This window comes from Pyrus communis, chromosome 15, assembly GCF_963583255.1.
Source record: "Pyrus communis chromosome 15, drPyrComm1.1, whole genome shotgun sequence".
Taxonomy (NCBI): Eukaryota; Viridiplantae; Streptophyta; class Magnoliopsida; order Rosales; family Rosaceae; genus Pyrus; species Pyrus communis.
This window is the reverse complement of record NC_084817.1, coordinates 19,134,476-19,151,136: the sequence shown is the minus strand read 5'-3', so window position 1 is coordinate 19,151,136 and position 16,661 is coordinate 19,134,476. Positions and strand designations below refer to the sequence as shown.

General features: G+C 40.8%; 1 protein-coding gene across 1 annotated transcript in view; it reads right to left on the bottom strand.

Moving 5' to 3' along the window:
- Positions 1-2,519, bottom strand: part of LOC137717140 (lysine-specific demethylase JMJ21-like) — a 7,304-nt gene extending 4,785 nt beyond the window's left edge. The window contains exons 1-7 of the mRNA XM_068456444.1: positions 2,257-2,519; positions 1,999-2,109; positions 1,850-1,905; positions 1,584-1,726; positions 424-621; positions 112-311; positions 26-38 (exon numbers count right to left, since the gene is read on the bottom strand). Coding sequence (XP_068312545.1) covers positions 26-38; positions 112-311; positions 424-621; positions 1,584-1,726; positions 1,850-1,905; positions 1,999-2,109; positions 2,257-2,405 — 870 coding nt within the window. The 5' untranslated portion in view covers positions 2,406-2,519. The remainder of the gene's footprint in view (positions 1-25; positions 39-111; positions 312-423; positions 622-1,583; positions 1,727-1,849; positions 1,906-1,998; positions 2,110-2,256) is intronic.
- Between the last annotated feature and the right edge of the window lie 14,142 nt (positions 2,520-16,661).

The window sequence follows — 16,661 nt, the reverse complement described above, 5'->3', positions numbered from 1 at the left end:
ACAAAATGGAACAGTATTATTAAACCCAGGTCCCCCAACTAGCACAGCATAAGCTGTAAAGATACCATATTCTTAAATGCATGAGCTTTTGAGAACAAAGTCGAATTTTACCTCTTACGGCCAACTAGTAGCGTATTCCAGGCACTGGTCAGAGCTGGATCAACATGCCAGGAGGCACCAGACCTCTGTGGCCCAATAATGAGCCACCTAAATGGTGGTCGCTTGTCTCCATCTAAAACATCAAAAAAGTCCTCTTGAAATAGACAAGGCACGCTGTAATCTTTCAACAAGGCAGGTGCAACCTCTCCAAACTGCTTTAAAAAGTTACATTACAGATAAAAAAAAAAAAAAATATATATATATATATATATATATATATATATATATATATATTCAATACAGACACACAGAACCATTGAGCACCTTGTGGTCAAAAATATATAGGGGATCCTCATCATGTTGAATTTTCAAGTATGAAACATAATCCTTGAATTTCATTGAGACTTTGCGAGCACTCCTTTGAGAAATTTTGAAAGCTGTATCTCCATATTTCTGCAATAACTGGTCAAATGTCCATGTATGCCTTGCAGGCCAAGCATCAGCTAATCCAGTAAGCAAAACCTGATAAGTGTTGACAGTGACCTATGTGAATAACACAAACAACCAATGTGTAGAATAAACAGCATACTAATCTTGATTACCGATTTGCAACTCAAAATTCTCAATAGTACAAGAACATCAAGAATATGAAAAAGGTCAAATTTGGACAAACCCCAGGTTTTCATCTCTGTTTCCCTTTTATTCTCTGAGAATAAAATGAATACTGTAGAAAACACTAACAAATAGTGACCACAATCAAAATCTGAATCTTCAGGTTCCATGTGTAGTTAAAAAGTTAAAAACTGCTCAGGGGGAAAAAAAAAAAAAAAAAAAAAAAAAAACTAATTCAGACATGCTATAACTTGTGAAATTGGTTGATGAGAGAGTGGTGGGAAACTTTAGGTTATTGGGGGAGAGTGAATATTTTTAAGCTGTGAAAATAGAAGCATGGCCAATGCAGGCATAGAGGCGCTGGTGATTTAAGGTTTAAAGGGGTTTATTGGTTCCTTTGCCAACAGACGTGGCAGGCTGTGGTAGTGAATAGTGACATCCAGTGTAGTGTGTAAAATGGTATTATGGTAATGACTGGTAATGTGGTCGGTTATAGATAGGGGTTAATGTTGTACACATGCTAGTGATGATGCCGAGGGGATGGTAATGGAGGGTATGATATGGTAGAATAGAATTAGCAGTAGGGTAGAATGGTGGGGCAAAGTTTCAAGTGCAGTGGCCAACATGAAAATCAGTTTCTTTAAAATAGAAAAGAAACTATTTCTCCTTTCATTTCTAAAAACTCAGCACACATTCGGGTATGGTGCATCCAAGGGGGTCATGTGAAAGAGCATCCTTTTTTCTCAAATCTAAAACTTAACAGAAGACTGCGTCTGCATATGATCAATGGGAAGAAGATAGAACTATTTTTCCACTGTTAATTCCGCCTATATTATGATTCAAAAATGAATCATCATTATTCATCACTGTACCGGTTTCTTTCCATCATAGTCACGAGAAAAGTCTTCCAAAGTGAGGTCTTTCTTCCTTTCCACATTCCCATCGTCAAAAGCAAAACCATCCAATGTGGTATAGCACCTGTATAATCTTCTGTACAAGAACAATGAGTTGAATCCTGCATAAAATACGAAACGACCAAAACCATCAGCGGGAAATTATAAAAGAGCTCATCCTGAGAAGATTTTCAATAGCAGAGAATAAAAGGGGACTTATATTCGAAAGACATGACATCCATTACCATCAAAATAAAGTGGTTTTCTGCCAGTCTTGTCGCATTCATATGGTACATGCTCCCTGCATCCAAAAATACAGTAACTCGAATTCAAATTCCGATAAAAAAACAATGCACAGTGAATAGATAAGCACAGCATAAACTCCCATTCGTACAAATCAAGTGCCGTCTTCTTCCACGAGCCTTTATACTGGAGCGGACCATTTACTTTGCTGAGGCATAAACTCATCCAAAGTGGCTCTTCATTGCATAGTATGTACATCACACTGCAAATTCCAAATGGCAGAAAAAAAATCCAATAAAATTCGATTAAACTAAAATCAAAGACCAAAACGCTAACTTGAAATCAGAACAGAAACATTTCACATCCAAATGCACATCAAAATTCCAAAATTCAAAATTCAAGCGGGAACCTGCTAACGCAAGCGAGGCGAGCGACGTCGCGATGATGGAGGTATTCCAGGATGTCGCAGATGAGGTCGTCAGGGAGAACTCGGAAGTCTCCGAGAGCGGCCGGCCGGCGATCCGTGAGCCCTAACGCGTGGGGCTGAGAATTCTCCATTGGAGATTGGAGATTGCGGAGAACAACAAAACAAAGCAAGTGAATTGGAATTCGGAGGAAGAGAAGGTGTGCGTTTGTTGAAATTGCGAGTGGGCGAGTATGCAAATGGAGCAGGGGAGACGGAGAGGCAAGGAGCTTTGGGTTTTTTGTTGGGAGATTTGCAATCGGATTTTGCCGCGTCGACGTAGGCGTGTGGTTTTTCCTGTGTACGCGCTACGCGGACTTTTCACGCCATTTCGAATTTTCCTTTCCCTTGCCTTTTTGATTGATCCGGTTTTTGCCCGTGTTGGGTGGACCAAAGATTCGCGCGGCGGAGCGGGTGGGATTTCAGATGAGCGAGAATATAGATGGTGGGCTTATTTTTACTTTTTATTTGTTATTTTTAATTTTTAACCTTCAGATTGAATGATTTGGTCAAAAACAACCATAAGAAATTAATAAAAATGTATGAGGTAAAAATAGATTAGTGCTATATACACATCATATTTTTGAATCACATAAAACGGTGTTGTGAATAAAGTTGAATGAACTACGTAGTAATTTTTCTTGAAAAAATTTCAGAATTGAAATTTTCGTGTTTCATTAAAAAATATTTCAAATGATACACTAATGTAATTCAAAGGAAGCTTTATATATAGCGGCAATAATTTTTAATATATTTCAAGGAATTTTATTAGTTTTTAATTGAAACCTGAAAATTTTGAATTTGAATATTTTAAAAAAACTTGGAATAGAAATTGTTGATGCACAAAATCAGCGAGGACTTTGGTACAATAGAAAGTGTCAAGTTTGTGACCTTCGCTAGATTACTTCGGTCACTAATGTGGATAAGGATGTAAAGATATAGAGACAGGGAAGCAAACAGAGGATGTATGTGGTTCACCCATATTAGCTACGTCCACGGAGTAGAGGAGTTCTTATTAATTGTGAAGGGTTTACACAAATACATAAGTTCAAGCTCTTATTTAGTGAGTTCTAGTGAATAGTTTAGTACAAATGACATTAGTGATTATTGTGGGAGGATGATCCCCTTTTATAGAAGAGAGTTTCTAGTTTTGTTTTGACATTGACAAGTGTCGTGCTATGATTGGCCTCTGATATCGACACGTGTTGCACTGTGATTGGCCTCTAATATCGACATGCGTCGTGTTGTGATTAGCTTCCTGGTTTGGAGGGAAACTCTTGTGGTTCCTTGATGGTATACTGTTGACCAGTGCTCAATAGTTTTGGAATTGGTTAAGTATGGTACAAACAGTTCTCCTCTAAGTTCCCGAGTGAGGGAAGCTCCTCGGTTGGGGACTTGCAAGATCCAATCTCGAAACTACTAGCACCGTCTGTGGGAAGCACACTTACTCCTACTCTCTTTAGCTTTGTCCAGCTGGTTTCCACCATTCGTACACTTTCTTTTGACCAGACATCCCTCTTCAACATGGGGAGCGAAGGAAGCCACAACATACAAAACGACACCCCTCTCACTCTTAGTGTGCGGCAGCGAAAGAAGGTAGGATTGGCCTCTGATATCGACATGTGTTGCACTGTGATTGGCCTCTAATATCGACATGTGTCGTGTTGTGATTGGCTTCCTGGTTTGGAGGGAAACTCTTGTGGTTCCTTGATGGTATACTGTTGACCAGTGCTTAGTAGTTTTGGAATTGGTCAAGTATGGTACAAACAGTGCTCCTCTAAGTTCCTGAGTGAGGGAAGCTCCTCGGTTGGGGACTTGCAAGATCCAATCTCGAAACTACTGGCGCTGTCTGTGGGAAGCACACTTACTCCTACTCTCTTCAGCTTTGTCCAACTGGTTTCCACCATTCGTACACTTTCTTTTGACCAGACATCCCTCTCCAACATGGGGAGCGAAGGAAGCCACAACACACAAAACGACACCCCTCTCGCTCTTAGTGTGTGGCAGCGAAAGAAGGAACGAAAAAAGTTCGCTCTTCAAGCTAAAGTCGAAGAGCTGGAGGCTCAGAACAACAAGATAACAATGAAGAATAAGGTCCTCTAGGAGCAGTATGAGAAGTTCTTCGAGATGCTCCATGAGGCTAGAAATACTCAAACACACGAGCTCATCACCCTCATAGAAGTTAACCATCAAATGGGTGCCCCCCAACACGGAGGGTCACTGGTCTTCAACATGGTTGTTCTTAATGAGGCGTGAGTTAATCATCAAGGTTTTGATCAACATGAGGCCTCTCTCAACCCAGCTGCTTCGACCTGAAGCGGGAGAAATGGAGGAAGACACTTTCTTGCAGAGGGAGTAGAATGATCAAAAGCCGTTTATCGCGACTGTCGAGACTTCCTCAGACAACGTCGAGAGAATTCTATCCACATAAGCTCGAAGATCAATGACCCAAGGGTTTTTGAAAGACTTGGTCCCCTCCTATGACCCATGCCAGCTATCAATTTAGGGAATGAGCGATAGGTCCCAGAGGAACATAAAGGTACAGGGGACTCGGAAGTATTCCGACAAACTCGCTCTAGAAGTCAGTACGGCGAGTCCAAGGAAAAATTACACGCTCTTGATCAAACTTTCCTACTTATAAAAGGCAATGGAGACTTACAGAAGAAAACTCCAATAGTACATGACTCCACTTAGGACCCCCTTGTCTTTCATCTCTTTGAGGAAGTAAACAAGTTGAAGGCTGAACGTCAAGCCGAGATACTTGACTGGAACCTACCTAGGCTTAGCCTTCTTACAAGGAGGATCCTCAACACCTCCTTCAAGCGAAGACAAAACAGAAACTCAGATTACAACTCTACACTGGAAGGGAGGATCCAATTGAATACCTTAATCTCTTTGAGTCCACCATGGCATACTGGATGTATACCGATGAAGAGCGATGTCTCATTTTCCCCTCCACTCTCTCTGGTGGAGCTCTAAACTGGTATTGGCGTTTTCCACCTGAGACAGTAGACTCATTTGAGGAATTGAGGAAACTGTTTGTCTCTCAACACATTTTCTAGACTGATGGCTTGCACTCTACGGATGACTTGCACACTATTCGCCAGAAGCTGGACGAGTCACTGCGAAAGTATACCGGCCGCTTCAGCCATGAATATTCTCGCTGCGCTGAGGCAGATGATAGGACCGCCCTCAAGGCCTTCATGATAGGCCTACGTGACTGTTTCTTCAAGTACATGATCAATGCCAACACTGGGAAGACGTACTCTGAAGTGATGGCACATGCTTACAACCACGCATCCGCTGAGGTAAGGACATATCAAGGGAAACCCCCTACAGCCGCCCTTTATCAGCAAGTGGGGAGTAAGAGCCAGATTCAACCAAATGAGAAAACCTCAACCTTCCAAACGGCAGCGGCACCCCTCCTTGCCTTACTTAATGCTTCACCAAGACAACAGACATATCAACCTTAGGGCAAAAGGAAAGATTTCCAACCTCACCAGTCTTATTTTAGAAAGAAGAGTAAGGGGCACTATTGTGATAACCAAGAGTATTGCCACGATAATGCCCGCCCTCAAGCAGTCAATGCAGTAGGCCAAACACACGTCAAGACAGACCCTACCCCGAGGTATGAGACGTACACACCTTTAAACGCCGCATGTGTGGTCATTTACCCCAGTATAGCTCACCTGATACTAAAGCCAAAACCGAGGTTGCCGGATTACAAATCCATGAAGAACATGGGTGTGTTCTGCTGCTACCACGAGTATAACGACCATGATGGCGAGAAGTGTATCACTTTCTGTGATTATATTGAAGCTTTAGCACGTGAAGGAAAAATTAATCAATTCCCTCTTCACCCTCCAAGGGATAACCATAACCAACGCCAAGTAAATGTGATATATTCCATAAGCGGCGGCACACTCGTATCTGAATCTTTCAACAGGGCCATGAAAAACAGTAAACGAACTTTGAGGCCTAGTCACCAAGTGTTTCACGTAGAATATATCAGGGAAGGCAAGTATCAAAAGCTTAACTGGGATCTAATATGTTTTTACCCAGAGGAAGAAAGAGGTATCACCTACCCTCACAATGACTCATTGATTGTGGAGGCTCACATAGCCAACTTTGACGTACGACGAATCCTGGTAGACATGGGGGCTTTGGTCAATATCATGTTTGTTGAAGCTTTCAGGGCACTTAACGTAGCTGAACACTTGCTCAATCACTCAGTTTCTCATCTGATAAGCTTTTCCGGTAATGTCGTACAACCTTTAGGGAGCATACATTTACCCTTCACCATCGGTACATGCCCTTACACAGCCACCATCACCACTAACTTCCTGGTGGTTAACTGCCCAACGACATACAATGTTATCTTTGGGTGCACAAGCATCAATGATCTCAAGGCTATGGTATCTACACATATGTTGTTGATGAAATTTCCAACCCCCTATGGCAATGGTTACATCAGAGGAGATTAACTTAGTGCACGATCATGTTACAACACTTCAGTCAAGCAACAACACTTGCCTGTGCCCAAAGAAACACTTTCTATACATAACTAAGTTATAAAGACCAGCTTGAACAAAGCCAACTTGGATCTTCACGGTGGTAATAGTCAACCCGATGATCCTCGAGATGACTCTTTCACCCAACAAGCACAACCTGCTGAAGAGTTGGAGAACGTCTCTATCTCAAAAGATTATTCGAACCGCATAGTGAAGATTTGCACCACTTTGACACCACCCATTCGGTTGGCATTGATCTCTTTTTTGCAAGAGAACACTAAAGTCTTCGCTTAGTCATACGAAGACATGCCAGGCATCTCTCCCGATATCATCTGTCATTGCTTGAGTATTGATCCCAAGACCAAGCCGGTGAGACAGAACCCAAGATCTGATGATGCTGAACGATACGAGGCAATGGAGGCCGAAGTTGAAAAACTCAAAAGCATAGGCTTCATCCGTGAAGTCAATTATCCAACGTGGGTAGCACATGTGGTCCTTGTTAAGAAAAATCCAACCAAGGAAAGTCTCTTGCTTCAAAAGATCTTGTGGAGAATGTGTGTCGACTACACCAACTTAAACAAAGGATGCCCGAAGGATAACTTTCCCCTTTCTCTCATTGATAGACTTATAGAATCTACAGCAGGGTGTGAACTCTTGAGCTTTATGAGTGCTTGCTCAGGGTATAACCAAATCCTCATGAACCATTCGGACCAAGAACACACGGCCTTCACTACTGACAGATTACTATATTGTTATAAAGTCATGCCATTCGGCCTAAAGAATGCAGGGGTGACTTATCAGAGATTAGTCAATTCAATGTTCACTGAACAAATTGGGAAGAACATGGAAGTTTATGTTGATGATATATTAGTCAAAAGCAAACATGCTGACCAACACATCACCAACCTGTCTGAAACCTTTTCCATCCTGAAGAAGTATCGAATGAGGTTGAACCTCAATAAATACGCATTCCTCGTGGGATTTGGAAAATTCTTGGGCTTCATGATTAACCAACGAGGCATTGAAGCTAACCCCGAGAAGATCAAAGCAATCATTGACATGAAAGAACTAGTAACTTCAAAAGATATCTAGAGCCTTATTGGCAAGGTGGTAGCCTTGACTAGGTTCATCTCTAAGGCCAGAGACAAATGCGCTTTTTTTTTTAAAGCACTTAAGGGAAGTAAGAAGTACATTACGTGGACTGATGAATGTGCCTAAGCATTTAAGAACCTTAAGGAGTATGAGTAAAGCCCCTATGCTCTCCAAACTTGAAGTTGGTGACACCCTAATTGTCTATTTGTCTGTCTCGGCTTTAGCAGCCAGTTCCGTCCTCATTCAAAGGGATGGTAGTATCGAACGACCTGTTTACTACGCTAGTAAGGCTGTATAAGATGCGGAGACACGATACTCCAACATTGAGAAATTAGCTCTAGCATTAGTCATGTCTGCTCAGAAACTTCGCCCCTACTTCCAAGCACACTCCATCATCGTGCTTACTAATCACCCCCTTCAACAAATACTTCAGAGTCCTGACACTTTGGGACGAATGATCAAATGGGTGATATCATTGGGTGAGTTTGACATCTCCTACCACCCAAAGCCAGCTGAGAAGGGCCAAGCAGTTGCAGATTTCATCGTTGAATTCACTTAGCCTGTTGACATTTCTCTTACACTTAAGGCAGTGGCTTCATTACCCCTGAAAGCTCGGAAGGTACAACCAACACCCCCAGTATGGACTCTATATATTGATGGCTCATCCAACCAATATGGCTGTGGAGCAGAACTAGTCCTGATTACCCCCGACAAAGTGGCAATGAAGTATGTTCTTCGCTTCAAATTCAAGGTGTCAAATAATGAGGCCGAGTATGAGGCCCTTTTAGCAGGCTTACGTTTGGCCAAACACTTTGGAGTTAAACAAATTGATATCTTCAGTGACTCCCAATTGGTGGTTAACCATGTCACGAACAACTTTGACGCTAAGGATAACTCTATGGCAGCGTATCTTGCGCAAACGCAGCTTTTGCTCAAGCACTTCCACTACCAAATCACCCAAGTCCCTTGAGCGGCAAATAGTCATGCATATGCTTTGGCTCGCCTTACCTCAGCAGTGGAAGATAAGATTGGGAGAAAAATTCATGTCGAATTGTTGGCAGCACCAAGCACCATGGTCGCAGAAGTGTGCAACTTACAACAGGGGTATAGTTGGATCACCCCGATTTATAAATTCCTTGCTCATGGCACTCTCCCAAATGATAAAGTTTAAGCTAAGCAGATTTGATACAAGTTTACCCACTACCTGATCATTAATGACCAACTCTACAAGTGAGGTTTTAACCCACCATACTTACGATGCTTCACACATGCGGAAGCGGAAATTGTCCTTTGGGAAATACATGAAGGAGTCTGCGGAGATCATGTTGGATCTCGATCCCTAGCACACAAGGCTTTTCGCCAAGGATATTACTGGCCAACACTTCACCAAGATGCCATCAGAATATCTCGCTCATGTGATAAGTGTCAACGTTACGCAACTATTCATCACTCCATTCTCGAGCCTTTTACTCCTATAATTAGCCCTTGGCCCTTCGCCCAATGGGGTCTTGATTTGATCGGCCCAATGCCTACAGGGAAAGGCAAGGTCCGTTATGCAATCGTTGTAGTTGACTACTTCACAAAGTGGGCCGAAGTAGAACCCTTGGCAACCATTACCGAGGCAAAAATAGAAGACTTCGTATGGAAGAACATCATTTGCAGATTCAGTATTCCCAATGCAATAGTCGCTGACAATGGGTGATAGTTTAACAACAAGAAGTTCATGATGTTTTGCTTTAAGTTCAACATCAACTTATGTTTCGCTTCCTCAGCTCATCCCCAGTTTAATGAACAAGTTAAGACCATCAACAAAATAATTAAGCGTATATTGAAAACTAGCTTGGATAAGGCTAAAGGTTGTTGGCCAGAATTTGTACCCCAAGTTCTTTGGTCATACCGCACTTTATATTAGACTTCAACAGGAGAAACTCTATTCTCACTTGCCTTTGGTACAGAGGTCGTTGTCCCAGTTGAGCGTGAGCAAGCAACGTCTCGAGTCCAGAACTACATGCAAAGTGAAAATGACAAACAACTCACCCTTAACTTGGATCTAGTCGAGGAATATAGAAACCAGGTTTACTTGAGAAATGCCGCCTACAAGCAACGCATCTTCAACTATTACGACTCAAGGGTCAAACCTCGATCTTTCAAAATGGGGGACTAGGTATTGAAGAAAAGACTACTCTGCGACAGAATCCCGAGCGAAGGCATGCTCAGCCCAAATTGGGATGGACCGTTTGAAGTTATTGGGATCAGTCACCCTAGCTCCTACAAACTCTGAAGCTCCGATGTCAAGACCCTTGCCCATCCATGGAATGTTGATCACTTGAAGTACTATTACAAGTAGACTCATACTGTACAAGTGTTGAGTTACGACCATTCGGCATCCTATGTAATGAAAGTCATTTGGCATCAATTCAATAAAGAGGTGATTTAGACAACTTGGTCCTAACTCTCTTACATCCCTATCACTGAAACGCTTAGGTTTGAAGCTTTAACACGAATGCTTCCAACATGAAATAAAGTCTAAGTATAGGTTAACAAGACTATACAAATAAATGAACAGCTCTACAATATATTCATTCAATCATACCCAAGTCATGGCTTATATCCAAACAAGGTATCTATTCAAACATAGCCAAACATTCATCAATGATAGTACAAATACTTGGCAATTAACATCAAAGCACACAATACAAGGTCGTAAACATACATAAACAAAAAACCCTCAGGCTTACAACATGGCATATGCCACACAAACAACAAACTAGTACATTCAGAGTATATGCAGAACAAGAGGGCACTATGAGTCATCCTCATTTGAGGCCGAACCCCTGACAATATCACTCTGCGTTTCAACCCCATCATCATCACCACCATCCTCGGCATCTCCAGAACCATCCTTACTCTCCCGAGACTGTTCACCAACACTAGCCTTATTATCAAAGTCATCCTCATTACTAGGATCAACTGCGAGGACGAAGGCTTCACCTCTTTGTCGGTACTCATCTATCTCATCATGGTACTTTCGGATAACCCTTCCATTATCGTAACGCTCAAGGACGGCCATCTATTTCTTTTTCTCAAAATTAGCCACCCGGATGCAATGAGGTCTAAAGGCATGGTAAAAGGCCTGGGAACCTAAGAACTCCTACACGACAACATTTTTCTCAGTTGGGATACTCCTTTTCAGCCCAAAAACCTCAACCAAAGCACTATCCAACTCCCTTTTAACCTTGGAAACTTCAAGGATAGTTGTCTCCAACTGTTTCTCAGTTGCTTCCAATTGTTTCTTGAGCCTCACATTCTCACCATTCCGCATCCTCAAACTCTCAAAGTTTTGATCCATAAGGCGGATGGCCTCAGCCAAAGCTTTGCTCGTTTTTCTGGCATCATTCACAAGCTGCTTATTCTCTTTAAACTTTGCCTTGTACCGCTCGACCTTTCGTAGTCTGTCATCGTACTCGGTCATGACCTACATGACAAGATGATCGTCACTACAAGGAAAAAGAAAGGAGAAAGTAAAGAAATGACAAAGTAACACTTACATAAGAAGATAGCCTCATCATCTAGTCATGATCTGATTCGTTCTTATCTAGCGGCTTGCCAAGCTTGTCAACAGTGGATCGGCGTCCTGCCAGGTAATTATTGACATACCTAAAACTATTTGGTTGCATGGCAACCTTCAAGTCATTCCAATGAATGCTGCTAACTGATAGGAGCATATTTAGGCGACTTACTTAGCTTGTTTTCGTGCATCTATGTTGTTAATTCATAATTGTTTTAGTAGTTTAAGCCATTTTCGTGTGTTTTTAGGTTCATATGGCTAAGGAAGCAAAAAAATGCATTTTGGAGCATTTTGGAGCAAAATTGTGCTTGGAATGGATAGCATATGCTTGGAGCCAAAGTGTTGGACGAATTTGAAAGCCTTGTATGCACTTTGGACATAAAACAAAGGGCCTAGCCCAATCAAACAATCCTTTGAGCCATGCAAAACCTCTAGCCCAATCAACAACCCTTAGCCACATGCATTCACATGCATCACAACCCCAAAACCATCAAGAAACACCATTCACACACACATGCACTTACTCTTTCATCATTGCACCACCAATTCAACACATGCATTTCCACCTTCCTACTTCATCATTTCATCCACATGCACTCTCAATCATAACAACCACATTCACTCTTAAACAATCACCCACATATTCTCCCATTCCCCCTATAAAAACCCATGCATTCATACACAAAAATCACATCTCATTTTCATACACAACACATCACAAACACATCCAATCTTCCCTCATTGCCTTGAGCTACCATTCCCTTATAATCTAAACACCACTCCTCATCCATTTCCATAATTCCCCAATCCATTCAACACACCAACAACATCCCTTAGACCTTGTGCTACGACGAAGAGGAAGATAAGAGGGCCTAAACGTTCATACAATTCAAGTTTGAGTTGTTGGAATGTTTAGGTGTTTCTTTGATTCTCTTTGTTTTGTACCATGAGGAACTTCCTCTCGGCTTCATTCCATTAGATACACTCTCCCATTTCTTAAAGGATTTCGACATCAGTTTTGCTTCAAGGGTTCTTTCTTCTTAATCCTATGTTCACTCATGTTATATATTTTTATGTCAAACCTTTTGTAAACATGAAGTGTAACTAATCTCTCTCTAGGGATTCGATGTAGCCTTGCAAGATTGCCATGTAGTTAATTCGGAATTCTCATTTAATCTATCTATTTCTTGTTTCATTCTCCGATTTAATTGTGACTTAGTGTGTTGATTTTAATGCTTGATCATCATTTGAATTAACCACAGGTTGTTTAGCCAAGATTAAAGCACACATCATGCATAATCTTGGTAGATATGTGAATGAATGAAGGGAATGTTTTGCAAACATCCTGCCGAGTGTTCCCTTTGGTTTTGTGAAAGTTTCTTGTGCACTACATAGTCTTGATTAGGAACCAAAGTTGCACATCACAATTAGGCTCATGATTAGAGACATTTGATCAAATCCACACATCATATGGCTGATCATATCTAAGTGAAACAAACCCAAGAAATAAGTAGAGGGATGAGTATAATCTGACTTAACAAGCATGGACTTGGCTTAGCAATGGTGAAATCGAATCTCTAGCTTCATCTCCATTTGTGCTATCTCTTTTTATTAGCTGTTGATTCATTCATTTTGTGTTTACTTCATTTCCTTATGCTTTAATTTACAATCTGTCATTTAGTTTAATCAAAACCTAAATCCCCCTTTACCTTATTGTTCAATTTAGTTAGAAATCAATTTAGTTTATGCTTTAAAGCATTTTGAGTCTTTGGTTTGTCTTAGTGTTTTAAAGTTTAGTTTTGCATTCTTTGAGTCTAGTATAGTGTTTTAGATTGTGTTTTTAGCGTTTTTGAGTCAAATCCAAGTGATTAACAATCCCTCCTAATCCCCGGTCCAGAACGATCCCTACTTACTACAATTTTCAAAAAGAGGGTTTAATTTGTGTGCGTATAATTCTCGCATCACTAACCTCTTCTTTATACTTCCTTTTACAGCTGGAGTTAAGGTCACCTTTTTGGTCAGTGGACTCTATGGTTGGAGGAAAGATGGGATAGATGGTAGGAAGAGGAGGCAACAGTCGTCTCTCCTCCTCTGCAACTATGGCAGCAGCACACCCGATGGCCACAACTTTAGCTTTCTTTGAGGCAGTAATCTTGAGGACCTCATTTTGCGACTTAGGTTTAGGGGCTGGCCTCACCCAGTGCTTACGAGCTCCCTTGTGAAACAAAATGTCGTCTACGAGAACTAACATAGGTGTTTTCCCTTTCTTGGTGTTTGTCCCCCCTTTCTTGCTCACTTTCTCCACTGAACACGAAAAATCAAAGTAAGGAATGCAACTTTGTAAAAGAAAGAGGGGGCGAAATGAAAGATACAACTTACTTGCTCGTCTTTGGCACTCTGACATTAGGGGTTGGAAACCGTACTTTTGAAACAAAGGTTGTAGCTTGCCCAAATGTCTATCCTTTTTAGGCACCCTTAACATCTTCTCTACATCAGTCGGCTCCCGTCCAGACAATTTGATAGTGCCTCGTATCACTGCATGAAGGAAAATGTTAGACGCAAGAAGAAATCACAACAAATAGTAAACAATACGAACAATGGATACATTACAACCTACAGTTTGGAAGTGGGTAGGGACACGTCGCTCAGGTATGACACCCCTAACATGCTCCCAATCATTATAAAGAAAGCATCAACGGTTTTTCCAAGTGCAGTACGCATTTTTCTTACCAAAGACAATATGCTCTCTCTCATTCCGACATGCACACTTGGCATACCCGGTGCATGCTTTCACCGGGCACATCTTATAACAGTAACGCCACTGATGGAAGGAAGGCTCACCTAACCCACATTCCATCCAAATAATATAAAACCCGATCAAGGTATCCCAAAAACCAGGATTGAGTTGCCCAGACGCATATCCAATGAAAGATAGCATCCCTTGCAACCACGGGTGCAAAGACAGCTTCACCCCTAACGTTAATAATATTTGGGTATAGAACATAACATGACCCTTGGGCGGTTCAGAGGGTAATTCTTCATGATGTACCAAACACATTCCTACACTATGAGGGATACTACATGACTGCCTTAAGGCCTTGAGCTGCCTTTCATTATCTAACAAGTTATTCTCTAAATGGTCCACAGTGAACTCAGCAAAATATGGGTATGGCGTCAAAAACAACCCCCTCACCCACTGACATGAAGGAGGAAGAACCAATATTGGCTAAAGTTTGACAATTGTGAAGATCATCAAATGTTTCTTTTGTACAAGACTCTAACAAAGGCCCTGAAGACTTTGAAATTGCATGCTCAAACTTAGAGCTAGAGCTAGGGGAGCCCTTATCACTAGGATTTCCAGGCTCTGACATCTACAACAAATAGAAACAAACTCTATCACTACATGAAGGATCGAAACATAAGGAAGTCCCTAGGGCATGAGGAAAAGCTTAACCAATTCATTATGTTCTCAACCAAATACATGAACACTAAAACAATTCAACAAGAATGAAAGCATTTGATCTAATAGAGAAGACTACCAACCTGAAGATGATGCAAAGCAGTGCCGGAATTCCTCTCAACTAGAGAACACTCTGTCTTCAAGAATTACTACAAAATGAGCAAATAAAGGCAAGGTAAAGAGTGGAAACTTATCCTTTTTATATAGTTTAACCAGGCCAAAGAAATTCAAAATTCAAATTCAAAGCATGAGAAAGCCCTATATGGAAAGTCTTCAAACTTCCACACAAGCTAGGGATTTTCAAATTTCAAAATTTCAGTTCCCCCACTCAAAAAAAAAAAAAAAAAGAAAAAAAGAAAAAAAAAGAAAAGGGGAACACAACAACTTCATCAATGAAGGACAACTACAATTCTAGGGGGAACACATTAACTTCATCAATGGAGGACAACTACAATTCTCAAAAGCTTCACACACTCTTGATCAAAATAGTGTGAAGCAAAACTAATCTATGGTGCCAAAAAAAGCTTCAACAAATGGAGGACAACCACAAATCTCAAAAGCTTCACACATTCTTAATCAAGATAGTGTGAAGCAAAACCAATTTGTGGACAACCACAAATCTCAAAAGCCTTACACACTCTTGATCAAGGGAAAACCAATTTGAGGACAACCACAAATCTCAAAAGCCTTACACACTCTTGATCAAGATAGTGTGAAGCAAAACCAATCTATGGTGCCAACAAAAGCTTCAACTACAAAGCTTCAACTACAAAGCTTCACTTACAAAGCTTCAACTACCAAGCTTCACCTACAAAGCTTCAACCACAAAGCTTCAACTACAAAGCTTCACCTACAAAGCTTCAACCACAAAGCTTCAACTATAAAGCTTCACCTACAAAGCTTCAACTACAAAGCTTCACCTACAAAGCTTCAACTACCAAGCTTCACCTACAAAGCTTCAACCACAAAGCTTCACCCACAAAGCTTCACCCACAAAGCTTCACCCATAAAACTTCACCTACAAAGCTTCACCTACAAAGCTTCATTGAAAAACTTCAACACTAAAACATATAAAAGCTTCATATACTCTTGATCAAGATAGTGTAAAGCTAAATCAAGTTTGGTGTCCTAAAATAACTTCAACCATTCAAGCTATGTACCCAACCAAAAACCTACAATCAATAAACCTTACCTATTAAACTATTTTCCAAACACAAAACCTTGCTCCAAATAAACAAATTTTGTCCACAAAACCCAAGATTCTCTTGAATCTGTACAAAAACACATGGGTAAACATAAACATTTTTTGTTTTACACCCACAAGGTCCCAAGATTCTCCTTCTTATTTATTTATTTATTTATATATGTTTCCAAACATATTATAATAGAGTAAATAACAAGTCAAAGTTCCAAATTTAATGGGGAACAAAAGTATAAGAAATTCACCAGTAATGAAGGTGCTACAAAAATTGGAATCTCCCCCAGACTAGAAATCCAACCTAAATAGCCTTTCTCTCTCTTTCTCTCTCTCCCTCTTCCGCCTTCTTTCATCTATCAAATTTCTGCAACTTTTACTTTTCCCCAGTGGAGCTGAATTTTGAACATCTTATAGTTCTTGAGCAAATGAACAGCTTTCAAGAAGGAACTGTTTCTGTTTAAGTGAAGGAAATTAGAGTGTTGAAGCTCCAAACATGACAGTCGGATTCTTGCAGATTTCAAA